This window comes from Glycine soja, chromosome 16 (assembly GCF_004193775.1).
Source record: "Glycine soja cultivar W05 chromosome 16, ASM419377v2, whole genome shotgun sequence".
NCBI lineage: Eukaryota > Viridiplantae > Streptophyta > Magnoliopsida > Fabales > Fabaceae > Glycine > Glycine soja.
This window is the reverse complement of record NC_041017.1, coordinates 36947734-36959566: the sequence shown is the minus strand read 5'-3', so window position 1 is coordinate 36959566 and position 11833 is coordinate 36947734. Positions and strand designations below refer to the sequence as shown.

At 34.5% G+C, this 11833-nt stretch overlaps 1 protein-coding gene and 1 pseudogene across 1 annotated transcript; one reads left to right on the top strand and one right to left on the bottom strand.

Moving 5' to 3' along the window:
- Window positions 1-4897: 4897 nt before the first annotated feature.
- Window positions 4898-8595, bottom strand: LOC114389290 (probable aminotransferase ACS12). Its single transcript, XM_028349928.1, has 4 exons — window positions 8017-8595; window positions 7787-7915; window positions 6055-6215; window positions 4898-5973 (listed from the first exon to the last, which is right to left on the bottom strand). The coding sequence occupies exons 1-4, from the start codon at window positions 8455-8457 to the stop codon at window positions 5118-5120; spliced, it is 1587 nt and encodes a 528-aa protein (XP_028205729.1). The 5' UTR covers window positions 8458-8595; the 3' UTR covers window positions 4898-5117.
- Window positions 8596-9626: 1031 nt separating this feature from the next.
- Window positions 9627-11168, top strand: LOC114390041 (annotated as a pseudogene).
- The last annotated feature ends 665 nt before the right edge of the window (window positions 11169-11833 follow it).

Here is an 11833-nt window from a genome sequence, read left to right as displayed (position 1 = left end):
TTAATTATTTTACAATAAATTGTTATGAATTAAAAGGATAAATACATTCTCTTTTTTATAAGGATTGAAGAAGAATACCAACACACATTAATTAATGAGTTAGAATGTAATTAAGGACACTTTAAGAAAAACTATACCAATTGCTAACAAATTTAATGTTATTAATTAACTAATTTTTTTAAAGGATGTAAATTAGTTAAAAAAATCTTATATTTAGAGACGGTGGTAGTACACTCCATGGTAATGTAGACAAAATGTTGTGCTAGTAAATGGTTTAAAGCATTACTTAAGAGAAAATAGGATCAAACGATGACATGATCAAATGGTATCATTTGTGTGTGTAAAACAGAAAAGAAAGTGCATAGCATGTACATGAGATTGAGTAAAAAATAAATGTTGAGCATGTAATGATTTAAAGATATGTCTGAAAACAAGGATGTGATTCAACACGAATGTAGAAAATAAAAACATATTAATCAAATGGCAAGCCGGGAAAGAAAAATCTTTGTTTAAACAACCTTTCTAATGGATTCATTAGACTTTAGATGTACTAACTATCGCAATGCATGTCTTACAGAAGCTAATTGCTTATGGTGCTCTTTCAATTTTCAGTATCAGGTTCTTTTATTCTAGCAAGAATGAAAACTTGTGTTTTGTTATTTCATGAGTTTTTAAGAATAGTACTAATTGAATCTAGGATTCTCATATCATTCTGAGTACCGTTGTGTATCCTGGTCCTTTCAAGGAGTTTTTTGTTTTTAACAAAAGCATTTGACAGATTCTATAGGATATTTGGTTAATGAGGATGGGTTTGACTACATGAAAATATCATTTTTGAGAGGCATCAAAGCTCAACAAAGAAGTTTACGGTTTGTGTATAATTTTTGTTGTCTGTTTATGCTTTATGCTTGCTATTATGTATAATTTCACTGTCCTTCTTCATAAATTGACAATATGTAGAGACTATTCAAAGACCTATGCTCGGTCCAGATATTATGATGAAGCAAAACCGTGGAATGAAAGGTGTGATGTTGCATTTGCAGGTGCTTCACAGAATGAAATTGATCACTCTGATGCCATTATTGGTTTTTGGTTAATTCAGGTTGTCGTATACTAGTAGAAGGTATTGTAGGATGCAATATTGTTTATTTTTTCCTCCTTTTCTTCCTCATATATACTTATGGAAGCTACTTGTTTATTTTGAATCACAGGTTCAAACATGCCTTTTACCCCTGAGGGAGTTCAGATTCTGAGGAAAGCCAGTGTTCTCATCGCTCCTTCAATGGCTGCCGGTGCTGGAGGGATGAGGTTTTTACTTTATTTTTCCAATTTATAGTGTACACATAATCCCACCATAACCAAAACAACAGCGTCATTAATGATTGTGGTGCTGGTGGTGTACAACCACTTTCATTTCTGATACTGCCATGATGAAAATGCAGATTTTATCCACCTTAATTGATCTTCTGTTCAACTTATGGCAGATTCAATTTCAACACCAAACATTAGACGTGACATTTGGATGGACCTTTCTTTAATCTTCTGCTCTCCTTGCTTGCAGGTTGTGGCTGGAGAACTTGAACTGAATCACGAATGCAGTTTGATACACTGGTCACCAGAGGACTTTGAATGTAAATTGCAAGTAGTTTTTTTAATCGATTGCTCTAACAAATCATATAGTTTGCCTTTTAAGAATTGTAAATGGTTGCTAGGTTTATTATTATGTAGTTGTATGCCATGTTCTTATTGACTCTTCCTATTCAAATTGAATTTAACTCATTCTTACATGTTAAGACTAGAATGATATAATTTCCATAAACGAAGTTGTTTCTTGTATACAGAGAAATGCATTATAATGCGTGTTTATTTGTGATTTTGTCTCCTTTTTTTTATTTATTTTTCTTTGGGGGGGGGGGGGGGGGGGGGGTCTTAACTCTTAACTGGTGGCAGATGAAATTTGAAAGATAGCTAATGTGGAAATTGTGAGTTACTCATGTTTAATTAATAATTTTTTCTTCCACGATTCAGTAAGCATCAGCCACATACTGTTTTCAAACAACTTCTGTCTTCAAATTTGCTGTTTTTGCCCCGCTTCTATTGTAAATTTTGATTGGGATTAAAAAACAAAGCCCTTTCCTTTCTAATTATGAATTGAATATTCAATGACTAAAAAAATGGAATAAAAAAATAAAGAATTCAAAGAATGATTCTAAATTTAAGATAAGATAAGAAGGAAGGTTCTACATATTCAAAAAAAAAAAAACTATGTAGGTAGACTTATCAGAGAGCTACCAAAGCTGCAACTTATTTTGGTTATAAAAAAGGAAAGCCCTGAGTAAGTGCTTTCTTCGGTAACATTATGTTATGGGCTGGTTAGAGGAGAAAGGAGGAAGAAGGTGAGAGTAACAGAGAGAGACGCGTTTTCCTTGATTCGAGGCCAAGGAACCTCCTGACTAAGCTATAATTCTCGAAATGTATTTCTTCTTCTTTATTCCAGTTCCGGGACAAGCTTTTATACAATGAGTTTAACAAACTCTAGCAACGTAACTACTGCAACTAACTATCCAACGACCTAACCAACTAACCCTTGGTCCATACAAGGCATGACTCAACTTATCCATGCATGCAGCTTTACGTGAGAGATGTCTTCCTGCTGCATCTTCTTCCTAACACATTGCAACAATGATGAAAACTACTAACTTTATATGCTTTACTTTCCAAAACTATTGCTCTCCCAGTAGGCATCCTGATTGATTGGTTCTCCTCTTCTCCTCTTTCATTTTGCTGTCCTACCACAATACAAAATATATGATTTTCCTCTCTGAAAATCTCTCTTGATGTTCTGAGTATTGAGTATGCTAATTTAGAAGAATAGAATTATAGTAGTAATGAATTCATGATACCGATTCTTATGAGCAATTGCAAAGAAAATCATACTTACAAGCCACTTTAGCTACAAGATCTATCTTGACCAAGTTTATTTTTCAACCAACAAGATAGCATTTGTGAGATGCAATGTTTTTTCTAATATAAAAAGAAACTTAGAACACTTATATTAAGAATTAACCATCCTTTTTATCAACCGTTAATCCAAAAAAAAAAGTAAAATGCATTCTTGTGTTACATGTCATTGTAATGGCAACTGTAGATTCTTGTGAGTGTAGTTTCCTTGCAATGGATTTGTTTGAATGACCATTATCTAAATATTCAGCCCTAATTAATATTTGTATGCTTGTTATGTCGAAGCTCTGGTACATGGAACAATCATCTCTGCCTTTCTAACCATTGCTCAAGGCTCTATATAGAAGTTCAGGTTCATATTGCAAAGTTTTGAATGCATCCTAGTTCTGATGCTTAACCAATTAGCACTGTGGTTGGAAATCTGCATTCACTGAATAGTCCAAATCATTGCCGATGTTGCAATGCAAATTGTCAATGATAGGATGACACACTATCGCCAAAGCATATTTCCTTGTAAAATATGTAAGAAAATTTAGACTTAGAAAAGAAAAATATTTGGAGGACAAATTCTAGTTTCACAACAGAATAGGCATCTTTATTATTACCAAGAAAAAGGAGAAATTGTCCTCGGTTTATTAAACCCGGTTTGATGCTTGTTCCAAACTTAAGAAATATTTGGATATTGAGATTTGAAATAAAAGGTAAGTGTTCAAATGGAATATGCTTATTGTTTTCGAAAGAGCCTGTAGAGTTTAGATATGTATTTCAAAATTTTACTCGAGACATTTTTCTATATTCAACTTAAAAAGTGAGCCAACCATGATGTTAAATACCTTATATAAAGATTCAATGTGGGTTGATTAGCTTAAAAGAATAAAAGTTTTTTTAAAAAATACTTTCATCGAAAAATAATTCCTAAAAATATTCTCGTTTATATTGAAGTCTTTACAAAAGGCATTCAATCTCGTTAAACTAGCGCCCATGGCAACAGTTACTATGAATTTTCAAATCTTCTAATCTAATTTCTACTATAATACTATACTGGTTTCAATCTTTTATGTTTTCTACTGTAATGTAAAACAAATTAAAATACTAACAGAGTAACATGTGAAAGATTTTTAAAACAAATTACTCTAAGGTACGCATTTTCACAACGCACTCAACACAAAACTCGAAACCGTGCAATCATAGCAAATAAAATTTAGCAAGTTTGTCTTCCACATCTCTTCAATCCGCGCAATCATAGCCACAGGAACAACACCTTCCACTTTTTTATTTGGCAAAGTTTTCCTTCTTTGTTTCCTTGTCATATTAATTCATGCTCGAGAATTTTTATTTATTGCTCCTCTGCACGTGTATATGCTTCAGGCTTAAAGACACCTTTCTTGATGTAACATTTTTTTTTTATAATTTACAAATTTAACAATTCTAATTGTTGAATTATATAATACTATATTAATGATTACTATTGTACATATCAAATTTTAGATGAATAAAACATTCATTGGTACATCATTATATTTTAGAAGTGTAGTATCTGTTAAAATAAAGTTGATTAATGAAGTATCAAATTTTTTTGATGAAATGAAGTATCAATTTTTAAATTATAAACTTGATGTCCCTATTGAAAACTTTCAATCTTTATATATCAAAATACAAACTTTCCATCATTATTTGGATTAATGCAATTTAATGTTTACAAAAATTTATTAAGAGATGTAAGCTTATTAAGCTTCAAGTAAATGAACCCTAACCCACAAGGTTTACGAATAAACTTGTGTAAGTAAATGTTTACAAAATTACTATACCAATTTATTTTCTCTTAATCTTATTAACTATTTTTTTATAAGTTTATTTAGTTAGTTGTAAATGTTTTATTGTATCGTATTCTTTGTTATTTGTTAAAGAATAAATTAAAGAAGCAATTACACCAAAATTCATTTTAAACCAAACTCTTAATTGCAAACTGAGTTTACTCTGTTGAGACTTTGCGTTACAAGAGAATATTTCTCCCGCAAAGTAATAAATTTTGGATTCCGCAAGACAACTGAACTTGATAACTAGGGATGTACACATTCCTTTCCAAAATTTCTAAACAGCAACTTCTGGCTGCAACATCAGGCCTTAACTGTAAATGTCAATGAAACAATAGAACTTCAACTAGAAGAATTACAACTTTCAACAACTTTCCTAATTCGTTCAATTACCAAAGGGATCTCCTCTAATGTTATAGTGGTAAAACAAATCCTAAACCATCCTGGCTCTATGCAATGACAGGCTGACCCAGGAGTTATATTGATCTTAGCAACACTCAAAAACTTCTCCCATAATTCAATTTCTCCTTTCTCACTATAAGGTCGGATTAATCCACTCATATCAGCCCAACAGTACATACCAGCACTGCTCTTGGCACACTTGATTCCTAGTTTACTTAAACAACCCACAAATTCATCGTGCACTTGTCGTATTCTTTTCTGGTTGGTTTCAAAGTACTCCCGAATAAATCTTTTATCTGAAAGCATTGAAGTAACTAACCTCTGGGTCGGAGCGGATATAGAGGAAAATCTACTCAACTTCTTGGCAGCAGCCAAAACACTCTCATTGAATGAACATATAACCCCGACTCTAAAGCCAGCAAGCGAGAGGTCTTTTGACAGACCATATATTATATGGACCCGGCTCTTGTCTATATAATCTGAATTAAGAATTTCAGCTATGCTCACAAACTTCTCACTTCCATATGTGGAGCCTGCAAATACTTCATCAGCAATGATATGAATATTTTTCTCTTCAGCAAAGTCTAAAAGACTGTAAAGCATGTCTTGTGTCATCATATTGCCAACAGGGTTTGAAGGGTTGGAAATTAGAATTCCACGAACTTTGACTCCTCGTTTTCTTGCTTGACTAAATGCTTGTTCAAGAGCAGTGATATTTAAATCGAAATTGTCAGTACTGCGACAATGAACAGGTATTAGGTCTACCCCAGGACGCCATCTTACATCTCTGTCAAAGCTGCATAGTTCCTTTTAAGTTAGCTTTTAAAATTAGCACAATAAATTAGAAACACGAGCTCGAGAAAGTTCCATTGATTACCCAGGATAATATGGTGTAGGGACAAGGAATGCATTTCCATGGTCTGCCAAACAGAAGGACAATATCTCAATTGCAGGAGTTGCCCCAGCTGTTAGTACCATGTTAGATGGGTCAAATTTCACTGATCCCCCAATCACCTGATGCATAAAATCTGACAAAGCCTGCAAAACCAACGCAAAACAGAAGTTTAACAGATAAATAAAACAACAGCATGACTTGAATGAACTAAATTTGAACATATCATAGTACAGAGTATAAAAGAACAGTAGTCAACTAATGGACAAGTCCACTATCAAATATTACCAAATAAGCAACAAAGGACAACATCTAAATTTTAACCTTAAAAACAACAAATAATTCTAATTAAAACCAAAATGCTTGTTTACAGCACTATGAAAAAAGGTAATTATTTTCAAAAGCAGATAATTATCATGTGTCTAAAATAGAGAATTTTGAAATGTAATGATTCTGATGACAGTTATGTGATTTGTTGTGTGGCAGTAATGTGTGTTTAGTAACTGTAGGACAGCCATAAGGCATGTTTTGTGGCAGTAATGTGTGTACTTCTTACATAGGATGAATGGTAGATTTCTGATTCATTGCAAGTCAAAAATTACTTAAGTTTGTTAGAAGGAGGAGACTCCTTGTTAGAGTTTATGCCAGAATTAGTGCTCTGTAATCTGAACTACAAATTAAGGATTAATTCCAGAATTCTTTTGATTAAATCTTCAAGTTTGTGTGTTCAAACTCTCTAACAGATATTAAAAGCTCAAGTTCTTCATTCAAAATATTGACTATTGAGTAGCAAAATACACTAAATAATAATTAAATTAAAACCTATAGGCTAACAAGCTTGTATCTTAACTGGCACCAGCTCCAAGACAGGTGTAATTTCATTAGAATATTTTCAATTTTCAATCCTTCATTATGTTAGAAATGCTTTAAGGCCATTGGTATTCCTTCATCTAACAAATTAAACTTTTGGAATGATTGGTCGTGACATAGTATCAGAGACTCTTTGAACAAGTGGTCTAGAGTTCTATCCTTATTGCTTCCATACTTCTTGAAAAAGAAGTTGAAATCGAAATCAAACATAAGTAAGCATGTGCCTTATTCAAACTCCTTGGTAAAAAGCTCTTGGGCAAGGGATTGTGTTTGAAATGCCATAAAACATTGCTAATATATTTTTTCCTCACAGTTTTAAGTTTTAACTTTTGGAATAATAGGTTCACATCACACTATACCACCTGTCTCACACTCCTACTGTTCAACCTAAATGCTTGCATTTCCATTACACATAGTAAAAATAACAATGACAAATAGTGTAAAACACCAATTTGATCCTCGGAAGGTTTATGATCAGCCACATTAGTCTTTTGCTGTCAATTTAGTCTCTGAAAGGGACTAAATAGATATATTTTTCAATTTAAAAGAAAGAGTTAATAAATCTCGGTTATGTGTCACTTGGACCATGGTAGTGAAATAGTTATTTGGAGATATAAGGTTGGCTCAGTGGTTGCGGAAGGGTGAAGGGAGTGGTTGCGGGTTTGAATCATCCCAAAGTCACCCAAATCACATTTCTAACAAAAACTAACATTTGCCGATAAAAAATAAAAAAAAAATTAGACCATGATTGTCCCAAACAGAACATCACAAGAAACGGCACCAATAGCATTAATTACCACCAACACACACTACATTACACTACTAAACTAAGCAGAAAAGCTCTTACCATTTTCAATTCCATGACCCCATCAAACGTCTGATACGGCACAATCCCATTGATTCCCAGACCAACACCGCCACTGATGGACCCTTCCAAGTTCCGTGCCACCCATTCCCCTATCAAATCCAAGCACAGCTACACCCACCTCAACAAACAACAAGATCATCATTAGCAACACATACACACAAAACCACCAAGAAAAAATGGTAAAAACCGAAACAAGCGAACCAACCAACCTTGTTATCCGACAAGCCCAACTGAATAATCCCATTGGGATTCTCCAACGCGTCGTAGGGATCTCGCGAAACCCTCTCCAACCCGACGTAATAGAGCGACTCGTCGGGTCTGGAAATCTGCGTGGCGAGCTTGGAGACCCGGACACGGGAAATGGAGCCACGTGTCGACAAACTGGAGCGGGAGGAGGTGCGTGGGAGGGTGGGTTCGGAGGGGGAGGGAGGGGAGAAGTTGGAACGGCGTCGTTTGAGGTAGAGCTGGAGGAAGTAGAAGAGCGCGCAGGGGACGAGAGTCCCGAGGAGAAGGCCTCCGCGTCCCTGAACCACGCCCTGGAGGGGGACGATGAGTTTCATGCCGGAGCTGGAGAACGAAGAAGAAGGGTGGTTCTGTAGGGCTTCGCGGGCTTGCGGGTTGGGCTTTCTGGGCTTTCTGCTCTGGGTCATTGACCCGGGTGGAGTGTGGAGGTGGGTTTGGTTTGTGTGGTGGTGGTGCTGCTGCTGCTGGGAGAACCCAAGAGGGAACGAACAAGGAGAAGAAGGAGAAACAAAATAAACCAACCAACGAGTGTGTGTGTGGCTTTGTTTCGGTTTTTTTGTTTTTTAATGTTTGGCGCAGTTTTTACCGTTCTGTCCTTGGCCTTGGGATCCTATTCCTCGTAGTTGTAAACACCATGTGTCAGGGATTTGTTTTACTAGTATTCTTTTTTATTTTCAACGAGGAGGAGGAAGAAACAAGGATTACATTAACGCCTTAATACCAACGCCATTTACTTGAATGGGTTCAAGTGAGTGTAGTGTGAGTGATTATAAATTTTTTGATATTGTCTTTTATTATTATTATGGATAAAAAAAATAATGTCATGATATTAAAAAAAATAATAAGCCCTTGACAGGCCTGAATTGCTTGATCTTATTCTTGGTTGATATTGGAATTTTGTTTTTTTTTTTTCTGTTGTACCGTGGTATTTTAGTATTTCTTTGCTATATTAGATCCAACAAGCTTATTTGAATTTGATCTATGATTACAGTGTGTATTAGTATAAATTAAATCTGCCTTTTTTGGGTGTATTTTTATTTTTGCGGATGAAAGTTTAATCAAACACTCAATTCAAAATCATTTAATAGATAGATTAATTGACATAAAATTATTTTAGCTTGACAAGAAATCTCGAATTCGAATGTTATAATGTAACTACATTAAATATTGGGAGAAAAAATTTGTCACTCATAATCATTTCATAAAGTTGAAATAAGATTGTCTCTCATACAATGCAAACAAAAAAAAGATCTTGTATTCACCTCCTTATATTATATTACCAGTCAAATAGAAATCTTCATGCATAATATAAAATCAATATTTAAAAAGGAAACTATCCATAATGAATAATGAGACGTATTAAAATATGACATAAATAAATACAATCAAAATGGAAATTGTTCAAGTTAAAAATATCATATTTCCAGATATCATCTAAAACAGAAATTATTTTCAAGTTAAAAATGGTAACCAGAAACCTTTTAGTTGGTAGAGTATAATGTTAAATGGACAAAAGGTGAGGAGGCAAATTGCATGATCTCTGATATCAACACACAGGCAAAAGAGAACATTTCCAATGAATTCTAGAGAGTATAGCGTTGTTACATTTTCTTCAAATTCTGCCACACGTGACACCCCTTCATCCTTTTTAATTCGGATGGCCATGAGAATATCTAGAGCTAAATGGTTTAACTTTTTAAGAAGAGTTTTTCATTACCAAAATGGATCAAGCTCTAATCTTGGCTCCAACCCTTTCAATTCTAGCACTTGGATGATGCTGGAGTTTATTACCTTGGTTGTCCAGATAACCATTATAACGTTCACTTTGGCCATTTCCGAGAGGGAGAGGCCTATTTGGCCTATAAGGATATGGATTTCTGGTTATGATATTGGCTGTATTCTTAATTTCCTGCTACTTATTCATCTGACACAAGGAAATGCTCAGAACCTTTCTGATATGGAACAGCAGAGAAACAATGAAGAAACCAGGTATGCTATGCACTTCAACCTTCTTTCAGTCAAATTTATTATTAGTGTATTGACAATGGATTGTTGAAGATAGGAAAATACCTTGTGTCAAGTAATCATAAAGTTATCGTGATTTTAATTTTTCCCCTTAAAAGAACTTGAAAGAATCAAATACCCTCACACACCTTTTTCACTGCGATCAGTTCGTGGCTTTTACTTCTAAAAGTGTAGAATATTTAGTTTAGTGCATTCTTTTCTATCTAGTTATGGATATAAATCATGTGAAAAATGAAAAGCCTAATATATAAGTGTTACCAACTTCTTTTTTCTATTAAAATGTAATTTCAAGTTAACGAGAAACCATAATCTAATAATGAACAGTACCAAGTAGGAACTGAAAAAGAGATTGTAAAATCTATTTGTATTATATTGTCTGGAATAACTTCCATAGTCATTTTACTCAATGCAACCTTTTTGTGGTTGAAATTTGAGTTTGCACTGTATTGTACAGGATGTCACACTTGATGAATAAATGGCGACTTGAGCTTTTCTTCGCCATATGGTTTGTGTTGGGCATTGTTTGGGTTTTTGAGTCACGTTTTCGATCTTTCCATGAAGCTCCAAAGCTCCACGTGGTCTGCATCATTCTCCTTGCTTGGAATGCAATGTGCTACTCATTCCATTTACTACTGTTTGTGTTGTTATGCTGCTTTGTGCCACTAATTAGCACCCTCCTCGGCTACAACATGAACATGGCTTCTTCTGATGATCAAATTTCACAACTTCCAAGTTGGAGACATAAAGAAGTGAAGAGCAGTGAAGACCCAGTAAGTGGCACCATTAATAATGCATATAGATTAAGTAATGCTACTCAAAATTCCATGAGACAAAAAAATGACAATTGTATTTGCTAGCCCTTCATTCGGGTATATGCTTCTAAGTTCCATTACACTTTTCTATTGAATTGGTGATAGATTTGTTATGTTGTGATGTGATTACAGGAATGCTGTATCTGCTTAGCTAAGTACAAAGACAAAGAGCAAGTTAGACAATTGCCCTGTTCTCATATGTTCCACCTAAAATGTGTGGATCAATGGCTAAAAATTACATCCGGTTGCCCTCTTTGCAAGCAAGGATTACTGTGAGATAAGCATCTGCATCTCTGTAGGGGGAAAAATAAAAAGGCAAATAACAGATTTCTACCACTAACTCCATAGACCATAGAATCCCTTTTCAGATCGAATCCAAGCTTAGTTTATAGAGCCAGTTGTGATTTTTTACACGGTTTATATCTTCATTTGGAAGATATTGCATGCTCTCCAGGCTAGCTAGAGAACTGAAAGACTGAGTCTTCCCTTGATAAAACATAGACATTAGACAAACCTCTCCTGCATGTATATGTGATAAAAGCTATTTAACTCACCAACTTACACCAAAGAAGGAAATTGAACGAAAGTTAAAACAAGGCATGCATATATCATGCAGGAAATTGATTCATCAGCTCTGATAGTTCAAACAAAGGGCGGTTTGAATGCGATGATGAAGATGAGCACACGGAGTTCATTCAATCTTCTAAGCACATCAGCATTCCCGTCTTCCTCAATTGGCGTTCCCAGATTCAATTCACGTTCATTTCTACAACAGAAGAAAGATGAAGAAGATTTCTTGTCTAGCCCTTCATTGAGAAACCTTATCTCTAGATAATCTGATTGGAGCAGCTACTACATTTATAAAATTACCAATGAAGAAATGGATATAGCATTATTGGTTTTTTTTATAATTAACACTATCCTAAATATTGCCATTGTCTGATCA

Bases quoted from the DNA above. Each gene is read 5' to 3' on its own strand.
- LOC114389290 (XM_028349928.1), bottom strand. From the start codon at position 8,457: ATGACCCAGAGCAGAAAGCCCAGAAAGCCCAACCCGCAAGCCCGCGAA. The intron at 6,216-7,786 runs GTAAGAGCTTTT...TTGGTTTTGCAG, and splicing joins GGGTCATGGAATTGAAAATG to GCTTTGTCAGATTTTATGCA. The intron at 5,974-6,054 runs GTAATCAATGGA...GGAACTATGCAG, and splicing joins CCTACACCATATTATCCTGG to CTTTGACAGAGATGTAAGAT.